The following is a 24,873-nucleotide window of genomic DNA, read 5'->3' on the forward strand; positions in this document are numbered from 1 at the left end:
CAGCCATTGCCAGCTGCACATCATGACCAGCTGTGCATGACATATTAACAGCCCATTGAACCTGCTGCCAAGCAGGCTAGCAAAATGTAGCCCCGAGGACGAACCGCCTCTGGAAACAAGCTTGGAATGTGATGGCGTTGAACACAACAAGAATTCTGAATGGCCTCTCGGCTCTTGAAAGACGAGACATGTCTACCTTATGCCTAGTCAGATAGGAACGTATTTCAGCATCCCCCCGGAAGAGGTGTCACAGTATCCCATTGGCGCATGTGAAATGCCACACAAACCTACTACTAAGCAGTCGAGACAATCGTGTGTGCAACCTCGGCAGGCATCTCGGTGAATGTGGGCTTAAAGTACAGCATCATGGCCAGTCTTGATGCCTCAATGGAAATGGTGCAAGTCTCAAGGCAGCCTCTCGAAAGCCTTGAAAACTTCCACAAGGCATGTTCAAACGGTTGGTGACAATATAGCTTCAGAGGATGAGGACAGCATTTTTGTCATGTCCGATCATCTCCGGCGCCCTTTTGGTCTCTATCACGGTGTAAGCGTCTCACGTCGACGTGGGTGCCACATGTTCTGGGACCCCTGCGGCTGTCTTTTGTGTCTTTTGTGTGAGACGTTGACCTACTCGTGATCAAGTCTTTTATTGAGATCCGGTTGATGGTATTCTGTTCAAAACGGTGTTTTGCCACCTTGGTCGACGGCTCTTTGTGTGAGCTGTCCCGGCGTTTGGTGCACGAGTGCCTTATCGAATGCCAAATCTCTCTGCTTTGCGTCATGGAAAGCCCGCCATGTCTGAGCAGGTTCTTGTAGAGACTTTGGGAAGAAGTCCGCCAGTGGTTCGCCGTAATGCACTCGCCATCAACCCGTCGCAAGCCCTTACGCAATCGCCGTTTACTGCCGCGCGTCATGACAGTAAAGGCACCACAATTGCCCAGCGCAATGGCTCGCTGGTATTAGTAGATGGTCGTCGTGCCGGTCGGTAACTGTCGGCTGCGTGTGGCGAGATGTGGTCCTTCAGCTCGTCGCATCTCCACCGATAGCATGTCAAGACGTCTCGCCGATGTCTGGGGGTTTAATAGGAAAGGAGTGATGGAAGGGTCAAGGATCAAGGCTGTCTAATGCCCGCCAGCAGTTGTCTGGTATTTTTGCTTCAAGATTGGATCACGTGTTCTCTGGCTTTGCATTGGATTTTTTAACCGCCCCGTCTGACATCTCGTGTTGACATCTATGTGAATTTCTGTAGACGGGCATGATAATAGACTTTCATCTTCACCTTTTTCCCGTTGGCCACATGCGAGAAAATGCAGCCTAGAAAGAAAACGACCTGACCCAAAAGCTGACGGGCTTGCCCAGGCCCCCCAATAAAGAGTGATGAACTGACGTCCCCAATCTCATCTACAGTCCAAGCACGGCGCGGCCGGAGCCGCAGATGGGAAACGGGCTTCATTCTTGCTTTTGAGTTGAGCCGGCAAAACGGGACGCAACCAACCACAATCTCCACTGAAATGACTGCAGAATCTTCAAGCCCTCGTACGAGTTCATACATACTTACACCATTAATTCGAGGGTATCATTTGGCCCATCTGGCCCGTGTCGTCATCGCCCTTCCCCACGCCTCCATCCGCCCATCCCCCATCAAGCCGTAGCTCCTCAAGCCTCTTTGCCTGCCCCCAGTCTCCAGCGCTAGCATCGGGAGCTGCGCACAAGCGCGATCGTCAGAAATGCGAGTGACATCGTCACGACTCTAACCACCAAACTCAGTCGCAGTCCCGTCTACAAGGCTCCATGCGGCGACGAACCGCTGCTCCGGACGTAGCCGGTACACGCCATCACAGAGTAAACACAGCTATGGTAAGGTATTAGAAGCTTGAAGCTTTTTTTTGAGGTGTGGATTGCATGGCTCAATCACTGCATCATCATCACGCCCCGCCGGCTTCGACCTGTTCTTGTCTCTCTTTTTCCTCCTTCGGCTTCAGCTCTTGTTCTTTTCCCTTCTTTCACTCTTCCACGTCAACTTCCTCACAACTCTCATTCTTCAACACACTCCTCAACAACGACAACAACACACAAGATCTCATCTTGATCCAAAACCTCCCCTTTCATCTTCTTTCGTCGTTTCCTTCTTCCTCAGCGTTACCTACCTAGTTCAGTGCATGATAATACACCGACAATCCTAGCTGAAGCGGGGTCTCCTGCAGCGCCGTCTCTTTGTCGACATCATACTTGCAGCATCCGCCATCCTGACATAATACCGACCTTTTGCTTTGCTTCCCATCACTTCGCTCGTGCGACTGATAGCAGTCACACTTTGCTGCTTGACCGACACAGCTTCTCCTCACCGAGACTCACCCTCAAAGTCCTGCATTCTCCGTCTCCTCAAGCATCAACACCAAGAAGCCGCAGCAGCAATGGCGCTGCCAAAGAGTACGCTCAACCCTCTTACACATCCCATCACCACCATGACGGACAATATCCCCATCGACTAACCACCCTCCAAAAAAACAGACGCCCTCCTGGGCACCGCCGGCCTCACCCTCCTCTCGACCTCGCTCCTCTTCATCTGGTTCCTCATCCTCCCCGGCGTCGCAGACGACACCCCCTTCCGCAAGACATACTACCTCCGCGCCGACACCAGCGGCATCACCGGCGCCCGCCCCGTCTCCCAATGGACCTACTTCTTCATCTGCGGCCGCGACAACCAGGACTGCGGCGACGCCCATCCCGCCATCCCCTTTGGCTTCGCCTGGGACAGCAACGCCCAAAACGTCCCGCCCGGCCTCGGCGGCTCCCACGGCAGCCACACCACCTCCTTTCACTACTTCTTCATGTGGCGCTTCGGATGGGTCTTTTTGCTCATGACGCTCTTCTTTGAGGTCCTCGCCCTCTTCACCGCCTTCATCTCCTGCTGCGGCCGTCTCGGCGCCGCATTGGCCTTTGTCGTCTCCTCCATTGCCCTCTTCTGGTACTCTCTCGCCGTGGCCCTCATCACGTACGTTTTAACAACCCACTCCCCCTCCCCTCCCCCAATCTCTATCTATCTATCTATCTATCTATCCATCCCATTTTGCTTCAAATCGATCTACCCAAAGACACGTAGCTAACAACCCGCAACCCGCAGCGCCACCTTTGTCCAAGCCCGCAACCGCTTCCACGACGCCGGCCGCTCCGCCCAGATCGGCGCCTACGCATTCGGCTTCCTCTGGGGCTCCTACGCCGCGCTCCTCATCGCCGTCGTCCTCTTCGCCCTCGGCATCCGCAGCAGCTCGGGCTTCGCGCTGCCCGGTCGTCGCCGCAGCACAAAGGCCGGCTCGCGCGGCCGCTCGTACGATGGCCGTCGCGTCAAGGACGATTACTCGTAAAACAGCAAAAGCAAACAAACAACCAGAAGATGTTCTTCTTTACGCAGACAAGACGCAACACGCACGTACATTGACGACGCCAATACGAAAAACACACGAGACACAGTAGTTAATGCTAATTATACCAGCTTTTGATGCGTCAGCTGACGACGGAGGGCTCAGACTTGTTGAGCCAGTTAATGGATGGGGGAAAGAAAGAAGAGAGCAAAATGAGTCTATTCTTGATGTAACTTTGTAAAACTGGACTGCTCAATTGGCATGTCCGTTGTGTATTTACTCATGTATGTGTCCTGGTTCTTATACAAATACCCACACTCGTTGGCAGTAGGCAAATATGATATCGATTATTTCCAAGTAAGAAACATCTTCTCCTCAAGGAATGGCATTCACTCAAAGTCTGATTGAGATTTGCAAGTCTGCTCAGCATTCATGTTTGATGTATATTATTGTGCATGTAATTGCCCTCGTATGCTTGGCCCGAATCATCTTTCATATACGTACAGAAAGGAAGGAAGAACAGAAGCAATCGCACACACGCACAGAAACAAACCAAGCAAAAAGACTATGAAGGAAACAACAAAAAGAAAAACTCCCAAAAATGTCCTTCCCGCCGTATACACCGTATACCTAGCATATCCTCGGGCCCCCCTCCAGTCCACCTCCTCCCAAATATATATCCCTTCCCCTTCCCAAACCCATCGCCGGTCCCCAGTTCCAGACCCCTCCCTCCTCGCCACGTAAACAGGCTATATATGCATATATATGTGTGTGTAAGATGAGAGTGCAAGAAAAGGACACCAGGCAACAAAAGGGAATCGCAAAAGGAACAAAGGAACAAAGACCGCGCCATGATTGATGTTGAGAGAAACAAGACGAGCTCCCTTTGACGTAAATAAAATAAACTGATGAGATAAATCCCCGTCTAGAAAATGAGACTCGGTAGATGGGTGAGGGTGCGGGCGGGTGACTGATTGGCTTCGCAAGACTTTTGAGGACATTGATGAGCAGCTCTTCTTTTGGTATGCTCTCGCTTCTCCTCTCATCGTTTTCTTTTAGCATATTGCTTCGTATTTGTACAGAGGAAGAGCCGTCGACCCGTGAACGTTTGTCTGCTGTACACGCATCCTCCCGAAATGGTTGCTTTTGTCTGATTCATGTGGATAATGCGAACCAACGCAGATACCAGCTCCTGTTGGCGTATGTCATGGCGCCGACTCCTTGCTTTTGTGTAGGCCAATTCGGGGATATTTATTCCGCCTGACGGTGCAATCGGGGGGAAGACAGGTCTCTACCGTGATATTCCGTCATGATTCGTTTGGTGACTCGTGATCCATGTTGGGTTAGTTATTCATCGGCCTTGGTGCAGAATCGGACTTCCCAAGGGGCTGACGCTGTCCAGCGGCGCGGCATGGAGTGCCGGCTTGGTAGGACCGTCCCCATTCTGCCCCTCTGCGTTCTTCTTCAGAACAGACTTGACCCATTCAGCGACCTCGGCATCTTCAGTGCCCGAGCTGAGATCCATGTGGCCCACCGCCTCGGCCACCTTGTCTGCGGCCTCGCCTTCTTCCGCAACTTCATCGATCGTCTCGGGTTTTGACAGTGACTGGATCCAGGGATGCTTGAGCAGTGCAGCGTATGTCGGGCGCATTTTGGGGATCTTGTGCAGACAGCCCTTGACAAAGTCCTTTGCTAGATCGCTGTAACCTTCTTCGGGCATGGCCGGAGGCTCGCCTTCCACAATCGCCTGGGAAAAAACAACATAGTCAGCAAACAGAAGATCGCCTCATCAGTCAGGTCTTCAACTTACATTCAGCTGGCTAAAAATGGTGGACGAGGCCTCGGGCGGGTATGGATACTGGCCCATGGCGCACTCAATGATTGTCAGGCCCAAGCTCCAGACGTCACTCTGGACGCTGTAGGTGCCGTCCGAGGTGCCTGGCGCCATGGCGCCACCGGATATCCGCTCAGGAGCCATGTAGCTCTGGCATCCAATGTTTGTTTTCGCTATGCTGGCCACGAGGTTTCCGCTGACGCCAAAGTCGCAAATCTTGACCTGGCCGCGCGTGTTGGCCAGGATGTTCGTCGGCTTCACGTCGCGGTGGATGATGTTGTGCTCGTCCTTGAGCGACTTGAGGCCCATGATGGCCGAGAAGGTGATCTTCTTGAGCACGTTTTCGGGTATGCCGCCGGCGTAGAGTTTGTCGATGGAGCCGCCGTCCATGTACTCAATGCACATGTACACCGCGCCTTCTTGGAAGAAGGCTCCATAGAAGTCGATGATGTAGGGAGACACGCACTCGTGGAGAATGACTAGCTCCTTGAGGATGGTGGTGAACTTGGCGTCGTCGAGCTCGAGTCGAATTTCCTTCATGGCCATGATCTTGCCGGTCCGGCCGTCAAGCGAGGCGGCGTCCAGGACCGCCGAGTCCGATTGACTGCGGTGCGGATGCGGTGCCAGCTTGGCTCCGGACAATCCTTGCCCAAAGCGCGGCACGGCCGGCTTCGCATGCTTGACCTTGTACACCGTGCCGTAGTTGCCCTTGCCGAGCTCGTCCAGAATCTCCACCTCATCGAGGGATATGCTGAAGGTCTGGCCGTTGGTGAATTCGACTCCCGTACGAGTAATCGTGGCAGCACCGTCAAACGTGATCCAGCCCTTCTCCGCATCAATGTACTTCTTGAAGTCGTCCAGCTGAGATCCCAGCGAGGGTTTGCCGTTGGGAACGCTCGGGCCATTTACAGAAATCCCCGCGAGCGAGGGAGCACCGGCTCGGCGCAGTCCACCTGTAGGACTGGCGTTGCCGCCACCGCCAATGTCCGAGAGCTTCATCCCCATGCCCATGTTGGCTCGTCTTTCACTAAGAGACGGTTTCGGGATGACGGGGGCGGATCTAGGGTGCGGCACGGCACCGGGGCGCTGCATGGCTGGGGGCATGCGCAGGTTAGGGAAGCCGGCTACTCCAGCAGCTCCCGGCGAGGGCATCGGTGAGACGGGCGAGCTGCCTGACGCGGCCATGCCCTTTTGCATCCGCTGCTGATGCAGAGCGCGCGCCTTGGCCATGACGCTGTTTTCCATGGCCCCAACGCCCCCGACGAATGAGGAGGTTGGCTGCGGGGGATGCCTCGCCTTGCCCAAGATGCCCAGGGCAGTCGAGCTGGGGTTCATGTTCCGGGGGTCGGCAAAAGTGTTCAATGACGGAAGTCGCTTGGGGGAGTCGCCCACTTCGTCGCCGTTGGGCGTGCCGGCCACTGACGAGTCTTCCGAGTATGGCGACGCCTGCATGGCAAGCTCCCGAGTGCCATCGGTTACGCTGTCCGGCGTGGCCGGGACGGAGCCGGAGCCGCTCATTGTGACGGTATGAGGAGAGATGGAGGTGCGCGACTACTGCTTAGGGCGGGCGCGAGAGGAGGAGGGAAACGGAGACGCTTTCGGATGGGGGCCAAGGAGCTCCCGGTGTACAAGGGCAGCAACCATACACCGGAGCTGCTATGCTCGATCGAGGGCGAGGGCGTCGCAGAGGCAAGGGCCGCCAGCGACCCTGGCAGGAGTGACGAGGCGGGAGGCGGGAGACGACGACGACGAAGACGACGAAGAGAGTGTTGCGGTGGACGACGACGGTCTGCGCAAGCGGGTGGCCGGAGGTGGAGGTTTCGAAGCTCTCGACCAAGGTGGGGGTGATTTTTTTTCAGAGGCGAACACGATGCTTCGTCGCTGACAATCGCTCGGCGGCCGATTTGCGGGAGGCGGACGGCGGACGGTTTGGTCCTGTGCGGCTACGCTCGTCGAGGGCTAGGCCGGTGCAGTTGCTGGCAGAACTCTGGCGGCGGGCTGGCTGGGCTAGGCAAGGCAAGCACACGGTGGACGGGAGTCAAGTGTGAATGCTGCTTGTCGCTGGCCTCGGCTGTCGCTCGGTTTATGCCGCCGGTGTGCCTTGATCTGGCTGCGTTTGCCTGCTTCTCGTCTGTTCTATGGGGTTGGCGGGGTGGGCGCGTTGCAGGAGAGACTGACGGCGAGAGGCTGAGCAGAGGAGGAGGACGAGGAGGAGGAAAAGAAGAAGAAGAGAAGAAGGAAGGTGAGGAACAAGGGAAAAGAGCTCAGGATAGACGGCGGAGGATCAGGATAGGATAGGGCGACTGCTGCAAGACAACGGTTGGTTAGCCGGGCTTGGATATTGTTCGGGATGCGATCCAAGCCAAAAAGATGCCGGCGGCAGCAGTCCAATTCAATCCAAGGCTGTGGATGAAACGGCGCTTGCCTTGTTTCTGCGCGGACTAACTGTGACCTGATTTGATCCAAACGGAGAGCCTTTTTAAAAAATCAGCCCCAGTTTGGCCAAGTGAAACAAGCCCGGCCTTGCTCGGGGCTCCGTTTTCTTGATTTTTTTCTTTTTCTTTTTCTCTTTCGCTCTTTTTCTTTTGTTTGCTTGTATACGAGACGTCTTCGTGGACACGAAAGTTGCGAAGCAAATGAAAAGGTGTAAATCAAGAAGAAAGAGAGAGTAAAAGATGGAAAAAAAAAGTGGTTTGTGTCTTACTTTTCTTTGCTTTCTGCAGTGGGTTTGATCGTCGTGGCGAAGTACCGCAGTGAAAAGGAATGGCAACGTTTTATATCAGGCTGAAGCATACAAGCAAGCACGAGCACGCTTGTCAAGGCAAGGTAGGTAATTCCCTAACAAGGTAAGGTACGTGATACCTATTGCACCTCGCCGGTGTGAGGCGGCAAACGCAAAAAGCAAAAAGCAGAAAAGCTACAAGCAGCGTCAGGCAAGGTTAGCAATCCACCAAGGCACCAGGGCAGAGACAGCGGGCAGAAGTGGCTGGAAGCAGAAAGCATTGGAGTCTCACCTCCCTGGCCAGCAGTCGGGGACGCCCGTTGGTCAATTCCCTGTCCCGACGTCTATTTTTGGTCGCGTGAAGGGAGAAGAGAAGCCGCAGAGAGAAAAGAAAGAGAAAAAAAAAACCTGAAGTTCTATCAATCAGGCCGTGTTGGTGATTCCTCGGTAGCAAAAACCCTTGTACTCTGCAGCTGGTGCTAAGCTGCTATGGGACCCTCGCAGCGGTGCCGAGATAGCATCAGATGTTTGTGCGGGGTTTCTCCAAGGAAAGGCGACGGGCAGCTTCCCTCGTTGGTGTGGAGTTTCCGAGCTCTGCAGCGACGATGACGACGATGATGCGAAAGCACAGCTGCCGCGCCGTGCGTCCAGCGGGCCAAATAGCGCTACCAGCTGCAGGATATCGTCAGGAGGCGTCTCTGTGCCGGCACGTCATGTAATAGTACATACTTACAGGCAAAGCAGGACAAGGGCTCGCTGCATGCGCCGTTGCCGTGGGATTTCAGCCCTGGGATTGGGCCGCTGGGCTGTGGCGATGGTGCTGGGTATAGCAGGTGGTCGGCAGGCGACTATCGTGACCTGAATGGGGGCATCAGTTTGCTTGTCCATGGCACCATGTCATTGTCGCCGGGTAAAGAGCACTCCAGGGGGGGGGGGGGGGGGGGGGGGCTATTGACCTATCATCAATGCCACGGCTGGGCAAGTTGGGTACGGACAGAGCGAGAGAGAGAGAGAGAGAGAGGCAGGCCCTGGCAAATGCAAACGCGGCGAATGAGTAGGCTGTGAAGACAGACCAGCCTGAAGCTGTGTGACGTGATGCAACACGAATGCCAGTGAGTCGCTCGTCAGCTTGGGCTCAGCAGTGAGGGAGCGTGGGAGGACCGGAGACTTGGGGTCCAACGTTGGGCGCAAAAGCAAGCAAGCAGACACAAGCAGACGCAAACAGACAAGACAGGAAGAAGGATCGAAATGAGGAGTGACGGAAGAGAAGGAGGAGAGAAGTTGGGATGGGTGAAGTTATGTAGGTAGGATAGGCAAAGTTCTGAAGGAGACAACCGTGAGTCCTATTGGTGTTATTATATATCGCTTCAACTGTAGTATTTCCCAAGCGCACAACTCGAGACGCTTATTAACAGCAATCACAACCCGACAACAAGCACTGCTGAACCAGGCGCCGGTCTGCCGCTACTGTACGCTCGCATGCATCTCTCGACAAGGTCCAGACCAAGCAGCGAGGGCATCGACGCTCGATTGCGGCGGGCTCAAGACGCCCTGCGGCTTCGACGCTGTGTGATAGGCGACCAAGCGACTCTGAGGCCTCTTGAGTGGAATACTCTGCTGTCCTTTATTCCGCTCATGGTGGCCGTCCGACTCCACCCCAGCGGTGCTCTGGGCAGCTGCTCTGTTTCGCATCTGCACCTCACCATCTACGAGACAACATCCGGCGCAGGCCGCTGCGGACCGTCCAAGTAGATACTACTACTATCGCCAGACCAGGCCGGTACCTGCTGGAGGGCGGGAGCGTGGCCGACGATCGATATCAGACAGATCTCATGATGAAACAGGCCTTTGGTCCCCGAGCCGTGCCTTGGGTCATCAGGCGAACGGGCAGTGGCCTATCACGGGCCGCAGCAATGACGGGCCAATTCGCCTAGAGGGTCGAAGAGGGGGCCCGAATGTTCCTTTTTATTCATCTATCTGCTGCTTGACAGGATTCACGGATGGAGGCTGTCATATTGTACCCGCAGCTAGTATACTAATACCCCGGCATGTTGCTGTTCCGGCTTCTCTTTGCAGACGGTTGACGCTGTGAAGGAAACCGGGCATCTTGAGCATGTCGCTAGTATGTAGGTATTTGGGGGCTATTGAGGTGAGGCTGCATGGGAGGAGCAGTGGCTGCCTGGGAGCTGATGTTGGCATCCAATGGCAGAGTCTGGCTTGTCCTGCCCTTGCATCTGCTGTCTCTCATCTATTGCTTCTGCCGCCTGTTAGTTGGGTCACTTTGCAATCTCGTTTTTGCGATGGCGCAAAAAGAAGCCCAAGCTTTTCCAGCTGCGCGCTTTATCTTGGCGTACCTTGCCTTACCGTACCTTAGCTGAGATAGGTAGCTATGGGGATGTCAGTTGTGCTAATTGCAGTGTAGAGGTATATAAGAGTACAACAAGCTGCACATGTTGAAGCATCACCTTGTACAACCATTTATTACAACTGCTACCTACCTAAGGCACAGTAACGATGCGCATGCGAACCAGATGCCATTGAACCGATTCAACGTACTACCTAGATACCTAACTCATGGACGCCTGTTGTGTCACTGCCGATAAGCTCTGCGCAAACGTGGCATGATGCATCATAACTCTGGACCCGTGGCAGCGATCGGCACCCGATTCGTTTCAAACAGATGGACTCTGCGTGCGACGTCTGATGCACATATTGTCACCCCCTCCACCATGTACATCATGACGTCTCTACTGCGAAGACATCTGCCCGTCTGCTGGACGCATCACGATCGAGGTTGAGGCGATGGCCACTGAAACGCCGTCGACGGCTGCACAACGCGCGAGGCGATTTTCAGGCGCTTTCATGGTGACGACAGAGACGAGACGTCGAGATGTTCGGTTTGGCGATGCGCCTGCTCCCGTTGTGAATTGTGCTGTGAATGAGGAGGGAATTTATTGGTGATCTGGGTACAGTAATGTAGTTGTATCCATACCTTATGCTCAGTCTACGCAGAGGCATCCGATGCATGGTCTTGCCCTGTACGGGTATAGAGGCGATGTTAGAGAAGAGTCTCCCTTGCAAGGCGTTGAATAGCCGTCAAGAGCGTGCTGGCAGCTTCTCATTGGCAGCCTTTTTTTTTTTTCTTTCTCTCTACGAAATGAGGCAATCTCAGGCGGATTGTCAGCCGTCTGAAAATTACCTCTACTCCAGTGGACGACGGTTTGCTGCTGAAGCTGCAGTAAAAGTAGCCCGTAGGTACCTGCATGAAGGTGTCTGGACGATTAGGTAGATGTGGAACGAAAGCAAAGGTGATCCGATGCGTAACTCACTCGCACCTTGCATTCAATTGCGGGTGCTCTTGCATTGGCATGCCTCTGCCAAGGGTTGCCCGCATTGTCAAACATGCATGGAAAAGGCCCCTTTATCTTTCCGAGTCTCACATGAATGCCAGCATCGAGCTCCATTGAATTTGTAGGTAGTGACCTTCAGTTAAGGTACCTTATTACTACAGCCACAGACAGACAGATAACAAGCCTCTTGGCGGCAGTGGCTCAGTCGCTGACTGACTTGACGCAGCAGCTGCAAATCGCTCGCTCATTGGTCGCTTGTACCTTATCTGGAATGGAGGCCGCACGTGACTGCAATCTCTGCAGCTTCTGCAGCTTCCGCAGCTGAGAAAAAGGTGGTTGCGCAGCCTCTCCCCTCCTCCTTTCTCCCTCTCCATCTGCAGTTTGCTCAATCGATTGATAGTCCTACACCCCTGACACGCCGCTTTGGGAGGGCTCATGGTCTGAAGCTGTGTTTTTATTGGCTGACGGAGGCCATCCCACGCAGAGCACCTGGCAGCGCACACCCTCCCAGAGTGACATCAGCAGCGCCATGGCATGCCTGATGGGAGCCAAGAGCGGACCAACAGCACCCAAGAGGACTCCAAGCAGGGCACCGACAGGACACCAACAGGCCCGCTAGGCCTGCTAGAGGCCCCTGGAAGGCCCTAGGGGCGCCAAGGCACTGCTAGCGGTGGGGGCTGGTCTGAAGCTTGTTTGCGTCCACATCAGGTTCCGCCTCACTTGTGGCTGTCTCATGTCACCGTTGCGTGTAGCGCGACGATTCGCCTCTCTGCGCTGTGGCATCGCACACGTTCGTCATACCTTGGTGCGTTATGGCATTGTTCGAGCAACTGCCTGTGTCCTGCTGCGAGCCTAGGCTATGATTGATTGATTGATTCTCTTGGCCCGGCCGGCTGTCGTTGGGACCGACCACAATGGCAGAACAGACGCTGCCTCCATTCCGTCGCTAATTCACTCGCAATTCACTCGTCACTGCAGCCCATTTAACCTGCAGTCTCGCACCGTCGCCTCTCGGCTCTCGAGCCAGCGCACGATCAATTGCTTGGGTCTTTGCTCGATATCTGCCTGACAGGTACCTCAGCTCCTCGTACCTGACCGACCCCGGCGACATCTCAGCCACTCATTGCTCCGCCCCTTGCGAGACCACGCTATCAAGTACATCTACCTCCCTTGACAGTACTTCCTACCTATACTTGCTCGCTGACGACGCTTGCAACCTTTTTTTCGCCAACAGCCAACCGACACTTCCCGGTCTTGCCAGTCACCTTTCATCACCGTATCACCAATCTCACGTCCTCTTTGACTTCATTTCACTCTTCTCTTCCACTTAATTTTTCCTTGCCGGCCCCGGATTTCGACTGCAATCCACTCCCCTCAATATCCGGAATTCTCTTCGAGACAGCACGGTACAGCTGTTGCTAATTCCCTACGCGCCGTATTATCCGACACGATCCAGCACGAATCTCCTTGATCGTCGCATAAACCAGCATCGTCCTGCGAACCTCGACCACAGTTGATGGATCCGGCCGTCTCCCTCACGCCGCCGACATCGTTTCGGCTGGCGGTGATGGCCCAGAATGCTTATGAAATGCCGCTCAAGGTCTTCCAGGACCCCGCGCCATCGCATCCCTCCCTGTCGCATCTCTGCCTGCTCGTCTTCGAGGCTGTCTTGGAGGTGGTTTGCGTGAGCTTGCCAGGCTACATCGTCGCGCGCATGGGCCAATTCGACGTGGACAAGCAGAAATTCTTGGCCAACCTAAATGTCATGCTCTTTACGCCCTGTCTTAGTATGTTACTCTACGCTACGCTCCCTTCTTCGCAAAGGTTGAATCGCGCTCTAACCATCGCCCCCCTTAGTCTTCACCAAGCTTGCCTCCCAACTTAATGCCGAGAAGCTGTCCGACCTCGCCATCATCCCTGCCATCTTCGTCGTCCAGACACTCGTGTCATGGACCGTCTCCATACTTGTTGCCAAAGGATTTCGATTCAACAAGCGAGCCTCAAACTTTGTCACTGCCATGGGTGTCTTTGGCAACTCTAATTCGCTGCCGATTTCCCTTGTCCTGTCCTTGTCGCAAACGATCAAAGGCCTCCACTGGGACAGGATTCCCGGCGACAATGACGACGAAGTCGGCGCCCGCGGCATCCTGTATCTACTGATATTCCAGCAACTCGGTCAGCTGGTTCGATGGAGTTGGGGCTATCACGTTCTTCTCGCCACCAAGGACAAATACCCCGAGTATCGAGAGGACTTGGCCGAAGAGGGCCAGTACCGAGACGAAGAACCGAGCGACCCGGAGCCTGAGATTCTCATTCACGGCCTCGACGGCGATACCGAAAACGATGGCGAGGGCGATGATTCCGAAGGTTACATACCTGCCGGACGAACACCCCTGGCAAACACTTCTCGAGCTTCTCTGGCTGGTTCTTCTGTCGACGACTCCGACATGGTCAAGTTCAAGAAGGGCAACTACCCTGCGAGTGGCCAGACGCTGGCGGATTCTGGCCTGGAGGACGACATTCTTTCTTTTCCTCGGATCCGTCTCCAAGACGAGGCTGAAGTCGAGCCTGGAATGCTGAACCGTGCCAAGACCTGGTCGAAATCTGCTGGAGAGCGTGCAGCTGAGTTTTCAACTCGCCAATACCAGCGACTTCCCAAGCCTGTGCAGGCTGTTCTTTCGTTCCTCCAAAGGTCGGTCACCAAATTTCTCCACTTTGCCTGGGAGTTCATGAACCCTCCCCTGTGGGCCATGCTCTTTGCGGTCATCGTGGCGTCGGTGCCGAGGCTTCAGCAGCTGTTCTTCGAGGACGGCTCGTTTGTGAAGAACAGCGTCACCAACGCGGTGCAATCTAGCGGGGGCGTTGCCGTGCCCCTGATCTTGGTTGTCCTCGGCGCAAACTTGGCGCGCAACACGGCCGCTCAGGAGGGCCTCGTCGATCCGGAAGAGGAAAAGATTGGGACCAAGCTCCTGATCGCCTCGCTGCTGAGCAGAATGGTTTTGCCAACCGTCATCATGGCTCCCATCTTGGCCCTCACGGCAAAGTATCTGTCCGTCAGCATTCTCGATGATCCCATCTTCATCGTCGTCTGCTTCCTCCTTACCGGCGCGCCCAGTGCGCTGCAGCTGGCGCAAATCTGCCAGCTCAACAACGTATATGAGAAGACGATGAGCAGGATCCTCTTCCAGAGCTATGTCATCTGGTAAGCAACGAAAAAAAGCTGTCAAATATTCGATCCGCATGTCGCTAACAGGAAATCACAGGATCCTTCCCTCAACCCTTGTACTTGTAATGATGGCGCTCGAGGTCATCGAGTGGGCTAAAACGACTTAATTTCCCCTGTCCCGTCTGTGGACCGGACATTTGATGAGAAACGAGCTTCTTTTCTTTTCTTTGCTTTCACGAAATACATGTATTACTGGCGTTGGGCTTTGTACTTGTGCTTCAGAAGCGGTACGCAATCTGGTAGGTATATATAGATCGGCATGGACTAGCAATAGCGGACGAGAAGGAGGTTAAAATTGTATGATTATCGGAGGATGAAGCGAGCAACGCTCTTTTGCCCCAAATGAAAGGCTTCCAGGAGAACAGTTCTGCGGACTGATTAGCTGAATTGAACCACATTGAGCATTGCAACAAGGCACGGACTTCTTTGGAAATGCTGTCGTACTTGACAGATGATCTTGATTTTACTTTTTTTTTCCTTTTGACTTGGCCAATATCAAACATATCTGTCAAATCCCAGAGCCTAAAGTACGCCTTAGTTATCCCCATTGAAGACAGCCCATCACGCGCCGTAGCCATAGTGAAGTCCCCATCAGGCACCCCCATTCAACACCGGCGCATCAGGGACCAGCTCCCAGTCCCTCACCGTCCCCTTCCAATCACTGATTCTCACATTTCGGATATCAACCACAATGACACGCACCTCCTCTCCAGCCACAAACCGCCCCCCACTACCACTACCACCACCAGTACCAGCAGTATCGTTATTACTATCTGCTGCCGCAGCAGGATTTGACGGAGGCTGAAAGAGCGGCACGCCCTCGGGCTCGAACGTGTTATTCTCCAAATGCCTCTCAAGGTAAAACTTCTCCTCGGCGGACCCGATGGGCGCAATGCGCGCAGCGCCGCCTATCGTCGCGCTGATGCTGGACACTGCGGACGTGTTGAGGTTGAGCAGCAGGGTGGCGAGGCTGGAGCGGGATTCGGGCGTGGGAGAGCCGCCGCCGCCGCCGGAGAGGCGGCGGCCTTGCGCCGTCGTGGACGGAGGGCGGTGGGAGACCCAGTCGTGGACGAGCAGGGAGACGTTGGGGTTGGTGGTGATGTTGGTCGTCTTGCGGGAGGCGGCGTTGGTGGTCATGATGATGACGGGCGAGGCGGAGTAGGGCGACGAGGGGAGGTAGGTGTAGTTCATGAGGGAGACGTTGGGCACGTTATCCGTGCAGGTCGCCAGGTGAAGCTATATCCGTTTGCAAAAGAGGGCATAGAAGAGTTCAGTCAGCGCATAATGATCTTCCATCAGCATCTTCACGTGTTTGGGCATCTGAGAGTCGGGACGTACGAAGCGCGCATTCTCGAGGCATTGGACCACCTCGGTGGGCAGCGTGCTGGTCTGCCGCTTGTGCGTGTCGCCCTCGGACGCCTCGTAGTTGAGCGGGATCTTGTCCATGGCGGCCAGTCTGTCCAGCTTCGTTCTTATCAAGCCGAGATGTACAGCCGTGTGTTCTAGCAAAAGGGTTTCGTTCTGCACTTGGTTTCCCGATCAGCCGATGGAAGCTCGAGCTAGCAATGTCACGACCAAGTTTCAAGTGGGGTGACGGCGATAAAGGTATCGACAGCAGTAGCAACACACAAAACGGAGTCTGCAACAGGGAAGACCTGACTACCTCTACTGAGGCGCTACCTGACCCCATACGGAGCTTCTCCGCGAATTGCAAGTACTACTCTTACTCGTACCTTTCCCCATGGCGTCTAAAACGGACCAGAAACGGCATGACGTCGCCGCATCCCCCCCCCCCCCCCGGCCAGCCTTTCTCGGACCGTTGAGGCTTCTCTCCAAAGGGCACTCAAGGAAGGAACCGCGGCTACTTGCGGCTTGCCGGCGCTCGGCTCTATCGAGCATCTACCCGGCTGAAGCCTCGACAAGGCGATCGTTGGTTTTGGCCCGGGACTCTGCTGGCACAAACCCTCTTCCTTTCGATCCCCAATTCCTCTTTCAAAGGGGCCAATTCCTCCTTTTCTTGCTGCTTTGCTTCTCTCAAGAACTCCTTCTCTGTTTGTTTCCCCCCTCCCCCTTTGTATCATCAGCCTTGCTTTGCACCTTTGTCCCCCGTCTCGCCCTCAGCAGCCCGCCATGCGTTCCCTCCGATCCAAGCGCCTCGCCCTGAGGCCCGTCCCTCGATTCCTCTCCACAGCGTCTTCCACTCCCTCGTCGTCGTCGTCGTCGTCCAAGCCGGCGGCGCTCAGCTCCGTGCTCATCGCCAACCGAGGCGAGATCGCGCTGCGCATCAACCGCACCGCGGAGCGCATGGGCATCAAGGCGACGACCGTGTACACCGACGTCGACGCCAACTCGTGGCACGCCTCGTCGGGCTTCCAGTCGCTCGCGCTCGGCCCGGCCAACGGCTACCTCGACGGCGAGAAGATCATTGCGCTGGCCAAGAAGCACGGCATCCAGGCGCTGCACCCGGGCTACGGCTTCCTGTCCGAGAACTACAAGTTCGTCGAGCGATGCGAGGAGGAGGGCATCGTCTTCGTCGGCCCGCCGGCCACGGCCATGGCCGACATGGGCAACAAGGCCCGGAGCAAGGAGATTATGAACGCCGCCGGCGTGCCCTGCGTGCCGGGCTACCACGGCTCTGAGCAAGGCGAGGCGGAGCTGCTGGCGTACGCCAAGGAAATCACATTCCCCGTGCTGCTCAAGAGCGTGCGGGGCGGCGGCGGCAAGGGCATGCGCATCGTCATGAAGGAGGACGAGTTCGTGACGCAGCTCAAGAGCGCGCGGGCCGAGGCCAGGGCGTCCTTTGGCGAGGGCGGCGAGGTGATGCTCGTCGAAAAGTACATTGTGCGCCCGCGCCACGTCGAGGTGCAGGTCTTTGCCGACAAGTACGGCAACACCGTCGCCCTGGGCGAGCGCGACTGCAGCGTCCAGCGGAGGCACCAAAAGGTGCTCGAGGAGTCGCCCGCGCCCGACCTCGACGAGGCCACGCGGCAGGACCTGTGGGACAAGGCGCGCAAGGCCGCCGAGGCCGTGGGCTACGTCGGCGCCGGCACGGTCGAGTTCATCCTCGACAAGGACAGCGGCAAGTTCTACTTTATGGAGATGAACACGCGCCTGCAGGTCGAGCACCCCGTCACCGAGATGGTCACCGGCCTGGACCTCGTCGAGTGGCAGTTCCGCATCGCCGCCGGCGAGAAGCTGCCGCTGACCCAGGCCCAGGTCGAGGAGCAGATGAGCCAGCGGGGCGCCGCCATCGAGGCCCGCATCTACGCCGAGAACCCGGAGAAGGGCTTCATGCCCGACTCGGGCAAGCTCATCCACGCCGTGCTGCTCGACGCCGCAAAGGCCGACCCGGACATCCGCCTCGACTGGGGCTTCGGCTCCGGCAGCGTCGTGTCCGAGGCCTACGACGGCATGATTGCCAAGCTCATCGTCCGCGGCGACACCCGCGAGACGGCCATTGCCAAGCTCGCCGCCGCCCTGCGCGCCTTTGAGATTGTCGGCCTGAGCACAAACGTCGAGTTCCTCAAGCGCATGTGCGCCTCCGAGGCCTTCATCGCCGGCGACGTCGAGACGGGCTTCATCGACAAGTGGCGCCACGAGCTCTTCAAGCCCCGCCACATCGCCAACGAGGTCTTTGCCCAGGCCGCCCTCGGCGTCCTCAGCAACCAGACGCACAAGCACAAGCACGCCCCCGGCTCCGGCTCCGGCTCCAGCCCGCACGGCCTGTCACTCGGCTTCGGCAACAGCAACTCCACCAGCGAGCGCCGCCTCGCCTTCAAGGTCCTCGACGGCTACAGCGAGAACGAGGGCGAGGTCGTCGAGGCCACCGTCTCCCAGACGGGCCACAACGTCTACACCATTGCCGTCGCCCGCAAGGGCTCCTCTTCCGAGCCAGAAGTCTTCCGCAACGTCATCAGCGAGCCCACCATCTCCGGCCCCGTGACGAAGCTCAAGTCGCGCTTCCCCGGCGAGCGCATCGAGTCCACCGTCGTCCCGCAGGAGACGGACACGGAGACCAAGCTGGCCATTTTCCAGCACGGCGTCAAGACGGACCTGGCGCTGCTGCCGCCGTCGTGGTACGAAAAGGCCCTGGGGCTCAAGGAGATGACGGCGTCCGTGGCTGCGCCCATGCCGTGCAAGATTTTGAAGAATGAGGTTGAGGAGGGGCAGAGCGTCAAGAAGGGCGAGCCGCTGGTTGTGTGAGTTTTCCTTTCTTTCCTCTTCCTCCTGTTCTGTTCTATTCTCAGTTGTCTTGTTCTGAGTTTATTGTGTGATTTGTTTTGCTAACAAAGAGTCTTATGTCTATAGTATCGAGTCAATGAAGATGGAGACCGTCATCCGGTCACCACAGGACGGCGTCATCAAGAAGCTCGCTCATAAAGAAGGAGTAAGTCCCATTCCCCTTCAACGCTATCCCTTCTCCATCTTTCCACCTCCTCCTATACACTTTTCAGCTCTAACAAAGCAACTTTTTACCAGGACATTTGCAAAGCGGGAACTGTTCTGGTCTTGTTCGAAGAAGATGCCAGCAAAGAAGAGTCATCGTAAACTGGATTTGGAAATATGAAGGGCGTTTTTTTTTTTTTTTTCAATGGGAGGTTATGAATGCATGTATATTTTTGTACTTTTGGGGAGAAAGAGCAGCTTATAATGATCCGCCTCTTGATCAATGATTTCGCAGCGTCGCAAATGAGAGAAGAAATGTGAAAATAAGTTGTTACCTTCACCACCTTTTTTCGCTTCATCACGTGTCGGGCTTCTCTACCACGACGTATCCGAATCTTTGTCCTTTTTTGATATCCCCTTTTCCTTCTCTTTGTGCAATTAAAACGCCATGATAATGATGGAATAATCAACGCCTTGACCCAACTCCCACATAGCAAATGAAATCGTCGTGCCATCATGACAACCTCATACGCCCCCCTCAACGTCGGACACGATGAAGCTATCCGTCCACAGCCATTTTGATCAGCCAGATTCCCAGCAGTCTCACTATCCGTCCTTCCTTCGAAAGCAAGCCTAGTAAAGCAGTTCAAACTCTCTCTCAAGAATCGCAAGCAAATGTCATTTTGTCTGCATTTCCGTGTACGTCTCAGGCAGATGCCTGCTCATCCGCGACTGCTTAGCCGCTTCCCGAATCCGCTTCCACCATTCCTTGGCGAGGCGAGGCCAGCTGGGATCCGTGGGTGGAACGTAAGAGTAGAAATGGTGAAGAAGGTCCTGCGTTGGAAAGGATATCAGTAAGCGAGATGACTTGTAGGTATCCCGTAGACGAAATTGATATATCCCCCCTCCCCTTCTTCCCCCCTCTCCTTCGCCTCCTTGAATCACCGTTTCCTTCATCCACATCTCACCGTCGGGTCCAAGCAACAACAGTATATGTGAAAAAAGGGGGGGGCGAAAGCAGTTCAAAGCTCACCTCTTCCTTCGCCAAGGTAATGAAACCCAGCACAAAGGCTACCCAGGCCAACGTCCCCTTTGTGTTGAGAAATTGGTTTCCGCCCCGAAACTCAATCGTCCCCGTGCACCGTCTTCTCCTTCGCTTCGGATAGATGTTCTGAAAGTTCCACAGAACGTAGCGGTTGCCCTGCATGTAGTGGCACAAGTCTGCCTTTCGCGTCTTGGACCGAATCTCGGCAGCCACCTTGTGCAGAGCGTCTATGCTCTTCCCCCAGCCCAGCGTCTTGTTCAGGCCGGAGTCGAGGCTCTGGCTGTTCAGCCGACAGTAGTGATTGTCGCGGCGAGCGGCGGGCAGCATCTCCGCCACAAAGTCCTCGTACACGACCGTGGCAAAGGCGATCTTCTTGAGGGTCCTGAGCGAGAACTTGTTCTTCAGGTTGACGGGCGTGACGTGAACATGCCCACCGCATGACTCGTCCTCCTGAGGCTTAAAGTGCACGCGCATGGCCTCCCAGAAATCGGAGATGATAGGGCTCACGCCATGCATGGTGTCAAGCTTTGGCGATACAACCTCCATGCACACTTTTTGTTTCCAATTGCCATTTTGTGTCAGCGCATATCTCATCCTGTGCGTGAGACACATGCAACAAGCACATGTGGTTCGTACATGAACTGCCCATCGTGCAGCACAGATAGATTGGGTAGAAGCCGGAATTACCAACCATATGGCCGTGGCCGCTTCAGCGACCCGTCACGCGTGACGAACCACTTCCCTCCGTAGTACTCGGGGTGCTTGCTATACTTGGAGCAATCATCATGGACCGCTTGGATGCCCCTGTTGCGTAGCTTTTGCGCCAGTTGTCGATACCAGTCCACGTTGGTGAAGCTCTCGCAGTTTCCGTACGGCCTAGTAACAGCTTCAATCTCTACGCCAAAGTTGTAATGCCTAACAGCATGTGGCATCTTTGCCAGGGCTGAGTCCGTGCAGGCAAGTCGACAGGCAAGACAAGGCGGATTCAGACCAAAGATCCTGGGAGGATGAGGCTGAGGCCGCACTTACAGCCCAAGCAAAGTCCAACGACAGGTCCACAAAGCAAGAAATGGTCGGGTTGGGGATGAAGCGAGATGGAGATTCGAGCACACGGGTGAGAAAAACAGCCTATTCGAAGGCCGCTGATATCTGATTTCGAACTCATGCTTCCTAAGTCGCTGGCCACGTCTTGGCTCTTCCTGTGCTTCTGAACACCACCAAACCACGCTTGTGCGGATAATTGGTCGGTTGTTGTTGTACATTAGACGCATGCAGGCTCACATGACATTGTCGAAGCCTCGTCAACGTTCCGTTTTGTGCGAAGCATAGCAGCAGCCATCGAGCCCGTGCTATGTGTGCAGAGTGATATTGCACGTACCCTTACAGTACATGCAAGAGCAGCAGGGATCGAAGCCATGGGCCGGCATGGCCAGCCACCGTTGCGTTGTCAAACAGTCTTTCTCCCCCCCCCCCTACCTCGTCGGACTCCTATTGCAAAAAAAAGAAAACTGTTTGTATTGCAGCTAATGGCCTTCCCGTGGAACCCACAGGCGGACAGCGGTTCGCCTATAATGCGGTGGCGCTCTGTGGAGGAGGTGGTAAGGGAACGTGGCAGCGAGGGGCCGCGCATCATGCTCCGTGGCCGGCCATGTCCGGGGGCGCTCCCTTCAAACAAATGCTGTAGAGACAGAGGCGCCCACGAGTGTATGAGCTCATTGCCACGATGGAGGCTCCCCGTTGCTTCATGTCGAGACGTGGTGAGGTCCAATTGGTGCCGGTAATCCCATGGCCTGCATGGCGGCCGTCATTTTGTCCCTTTGCTGCCCAACCTGTTGCACAGCATCAGGAGATCCACAACCGAGGCAGCCACACTCCAACGGGATGTTCTGGCTGGCTGACGGGCAACCGAATGAGCCTCGAGCCATGACGCTTGGTTTTATGCCTCATGGTTTGCATCACTGGCATCAGTTAGCAATATGTAAGCCCGTGGTGTTGTGCGCAAGAAATGAGCAGACAGTCCAGGTCTCCTCAGCGTTCAAACCACCTCGTAGACCTCTGATCTCCGAAAACACGACAATTCTCTCAAAGACGACTGGGTCTCCCCGCCAGCCTCCCGATTCGACAATGGAGGCCGTCCGCAGCCAATCAGTGGGGAGGAAGAAGACCAAGGTGCCGACCCAGAAGGCAGCGTCAGCGTTGTCTCTAGACCGCCGGCCAACCAAGTTGTACTTTGCTTATGGGAGTAACTTGCACGTCAAGCAGATGAACCGTCGCTGTCCCAATAGCAAGTTCATCGGCAAGGCCCGTCTCGCCAACTATCGGTGGCAGATCAACCAGCGTGGATACGCCAACGTCATCCAGGCCGAGGGACACTGGGTAGACGGTCTCGTATATGAGATTGATGATATCGACGAGGCCAAGCTAGACATAAACGAGGGCGTTGCAAAGAACGCTTACAACAAGCGATACATGACGGTCCTGCTTCATCGGGCGCAGAGCGCCCTGTATCGCCGTCCCGTTGCGTGGATTGTGGAAAAGGGCGGGCCGGCTGCCGTGGGTAGGCAAGCCAAGCTCATGGCTCAGGGGCGCCGAGAGAACTCGCTGCTGCACTGGCAAGACGATGTTCTCATATACGTCAGTCCAAATTGCACGATTGACAGCCATCCCAAGGAGGAATACGTCAACCGCATCAACCTGGGCATTGCGGATGCCAGGGCCCTGGGCGTCGACGAGGATTATATTCGGAACTGCATCCGCCCCTTTATCCCGGAGACGACCGAAAAATCTCCCTCGGTCCCGGCGCTTGAGACCCCTAGGACCAAGATGCTAACGGTCGCCCGGGGTAGAGATGCAAGCTCTCCCGCGAGGTCTGCTGGCCGCTCCCCGGCGCGCAAAGACCGATCGGTGAGCCGGTCCAAGCAGCATCTTGAACGACGATCCCAGTCCTGGCAACCCCCTAAGAAAGAGAGCAATCAGAGATTCGACCTGGCGGCAATGTCAAAGGAACCACCACCCCTGCCTCCGCGACCAGAGTCGAACCAACCCCGTGACATCCCTATCGTGGCCGTCCAGGAGGTGCACGTCTCGAGCTGGGGGTGGTGGCCCTCATTTTCATGACAGAAGCATGGAAGGAATGAGAGGCTGCATGGCAACCTGATGCGGTGAAGACTGGGTCTGGTTAATCCATAGTGATGTAAGTGTCTAATTGTTGTGAAATCTATATCTTTGCCTCCGTTATTGTTCAATTTGGCCAGTATTGCTGACGCCTTCTATAAGATTCTAGGAATATCGCCAAGATACTCGTCGGTTTTTTTTCTTTTCTTTCTTCCTTTTTTTATGTACCCCTCCTCTTCTCATCAGCTCCATTTGCCGTCAGGGCATGTTCTGCAAGACCAGGGGCCATGAATCAGAGCTTTGAGCGATGCCGCCTCAGAACAAGGGGCTTACTTTTGGGCGGTCCATTTCGCAATGGGAGGGAGGATCGTGCTTTTGATCCATTCGCATAATCCCACAAGAGCCTTGCTAATGTCATGGCCTGTTGGGGGATATCACCGCCTTTTTCTCCTCCGTAGACCAATACTTTTGGCCTGCAGACGACCTTTACCGCAGACTTCTTTGCTCCACTAACTGTCTCCACAAAGAGACCCGGGGCAATGTCGAAGAGGTACGAGGCGTTCTTGAGAGCTTCGGATGGTTTGCTGGCCTTGTCAGACCCGATGGTCTCGCCGTTGCTTGCGAGGTTGATGCACTCATAAGTGTCCAGTTTTGACCTTGCGGTCCTCGCAGGCCACTTGAGAGTGTAGATGTCTGGTGAAAGCTGAAGTCGGTGGGCGAGGTCAGCTGCCGGGTCAATGATGTTTGTTCGGAGAGAGCCCTGCAGTTCTGCCGCAGTAAGGTATGGCACTACAACCGACAGAAGAGATGCAAGGTCCTCGGTAATGTGGTTGAGATATGCGGCCCTTCTGGATTTGAAAGACTTTTGACTAGTCAACGCTGTGAGAGTCTCAGCTCTCCACTCTCTGCAGTGGGAAATGTCTAGTTTTCCCCATTGGTTAGCCATCTGTTTCGCTGTTTTCTGCATAGAAGCATCCTCTTTGGGGGTTGGCAGCTTACCTCGGGGTAGTTTTGCTATCGCACTCTCGAGGTCATCAAGCCATGCAGCGGTAGTCTCGCCGTCGCCGTCATCCAAGGGGCAATAAAAGGACCTGGAAAAGAACACCAGCCAGAGGTACTGCATAATGAGTGCCATAAAGTGGTATTCATCGGAATGCCACACATTTAGGCAACTTGTCGCCGGCTCCCTCAACAGTGATACGAATCTTGTTGACTGAGACGGGCTGGGCTGACATCGGAAGTGGCCGCTGGCTAGATCGTCCAGAACAGGCCGTATGCGTTGCTCGACCCAGCGCTGGACATTGTCGCATAGGACTCTGTAGGCTTCCTGTGCTTCGGCCTCCGTAATGTCTTTCCTCCGGGGAGCTGGGCGAGTATTCTGGTCCTTGGATCCCTCGGCCGCCTTGTTCTTTTTGGTGGACTGGCTGCGAGCCAGTGCGAGCTGCCTCTGGGCTTCTTTCAGTTCCTGTTGTAGAGATTCCAGCTTCCTCGATAGGACCGAGTTCTCCCTCTCCTGTACCTCCAGCTCTTCCTGTCGTGAATCGAGGACCTCCTCCGTGAAGTGGCGCAGTCGAACCTCATCTTCCAGTTTGTCCTTGTCGTCCTGTTTGCGTGGTCCTTCTGTTTGGGTTGGTGCCATTGCTGCTTCTTTATGACTTTGAACTCGTAATTTCCCTGAATGTGGAATGCTTCAGACAGTATAAGTGAGGGAGAGGAATTAGCGGGATCGTGCGTGTGTCGAATTCTAGAAGTTTATGGAGCTAGCGGCGGAAGCAAATAGATTGACCACGTCCGTTATGTCTCCTCACGGCGCGTATATGGGTTCCTTATTGCC

At 55.3% G+C, this 24,873-nt stretch overlaps 8 protein-coding genes across 8 annotated transcripts; 4 read left to right on the plus strand and 4 right to left on the minus strand.

The window, feature by feature from the left end:
* Nucleotides 1-2,414: 2,414 nt before the first annotated feature.
* TRIREDRAFT_109787 (uncharacterized protein) lies at nt 2,415-3,365 on the plus strand (the record flags this gene model as incomplete). Its single annotated transcript, XM_006967361.1, has 3 exons — nt 2,415-2,430; nt 2,512-2,995; nt 3,125-3,365. 3 exons carry the CDS (start codon nt 2,415-2,417, stop codon nt 3,363-3,365), a joined length of 741 nt encoding a protein of 246 aa, XP_006967423.1.
* Nucleotides 3,366-4,713: 1,348 nt separating this feature from the next.
* On the minus strand, nt 4,714-6,714 carry TRIREDRAFT_80186 (map kinase; the record flags this gene model as incomplete). Its single annotated transcript, XM_006967470.1, has 2 exons — nt 4,714-5,109; nt 5,173-6,714. The coding sequence occupies 2 exons, from the start codon at nt 6,712-6,714 to the stop codon at nt 4,714-4,716; spliced, it is 1,938 nt and encodes a 645-aa protein (XP_006967532.1).
* A 5,817-nt stretch (nt 6,715-12,531) lies between these two features.
* TRIREDRAFT_80187 (uncharacterized protein) lies at nt 12,532-14,601 on the plus strand (the record flags this gene model as incomplete). Its single annotated transcript, XM_006967362.1, has 3 exons — nt 12,532-13,055; nt 13,126-14,470; nt 14,532-14,601. The coding sequence occupies exons 1-3, from the start codon at nt 12,785-12,787 to the stop codon at nt 14,599-14,601; spliced, it is 1,686 nt and encodes a 561-aa protein (XP_006967424.1). The 5' UTR covers nt 12,532-12,784.
* Nucleotides 14,602-15,085: 484 nt separating this feature from the next.
* Nucleotides 15,086-15,940, minus strand: TRIREDRAFT_109790 (uncharacterized protein; the record flags this gene model as incomplete). Its single annotated transcript, XM_006967471.1, has 3 exons — nt 15,086-15,230; nt 15,291-15,730; nt 15,833-15,940. The coding sequence occupies 3 exons, from the start codon at nt 15,938-15,940 to the stop codon at nt 15,086-15,088; spliced, it is 693 nt and encodes a 230-aa protein (XP_006967533.1).
* A 684-nt stretch (nt 15,941-16,624) lies between these two features.
* On the plus strand, nt 16,625-19,042 carry TRIREDRAFT_65921 (uncharacterized protein; the record flags this gene model as incomplete). The annotated part of the gene is made up of 2 exons (XM_006967363.1): nt 16,625-18,693; nt 18,949-19,042. 2 exons carry the CDS (start codon nt 16,625-16,627, stop codon nt 19,040-19,042), a joined length of 2,163 nt encoding a protein of 720 aa, XP_006967425.1.
* A 516-nt stretch (nt 19,043-19,558) lies between these two features.
* TRIREDRAFT_4952 (uncharacterized protein) lies at nt 19,559-20,857 on the minus strand (the record flags this gene model as incomplete). Its single annotated transcript, XM_006967305.1, has 3 exons — nt 19,559-19,714; nt 19,914-20,476; nt 20,617-20,857. The coding sequence occupies 3 exons, from the start codon at nt 20,855-20,857 to the stop codon at nt 19,559-19,561; spliced, it is 960 nt and encodes a 319-aa protein (XP_006967367.1).
* Nucleotides 20,858-22,049: 1,192 nt separating this feature from the next.
* On the plus strand, nt 22,050-23,042 carry TRIREDRAFT_109793 (uncharacterized protein; the record flags this gene model as incomplete). The annotated part of the gene is made up of 1 exon (XM_006967364.1): nt 22,050-23,042. One exon carries the CDS (start codon nt 22,050-22,052, stop codon nt 23,040-23,042), a length of 993 nt encoding a protein of 330 aa, XP_006967426.1.
* A 289-nt stretch (nt 23,043-23,331) lies between these two features.
* Nucleotides 23,332-24,720, minus strand: TRIREDRAFT_66034 (uncharacterized protein; the record flags this gene model as incomplete). Its single annotated transcript, XM_006967472.1, has 2 exons — nt 23,332-23,609; nt 24,039-24,720. Coding segments are annotated over 2 exons (960 nt in total), but the record flags the coding sequence as incomplete, so codon positions are not given.
* Between the last annotated feature and the right edge of the window lie 153 nt (nt 24,721-24,873).

The sequence above is a fragment of the Trichoderma reesei genome, assembly GCF_000167675.1.
Source record: "Trichoderma reesei QM6a unplaced genomic scaffold TRIREscaffold_17, whole genome shotgun sequence".
NCBI lineage: Eukaryota > Fungi > Ascomycota > Sordariomycetes > Hypocreales > Hypocreaceae > Trichoderma > Trichoderma reesei.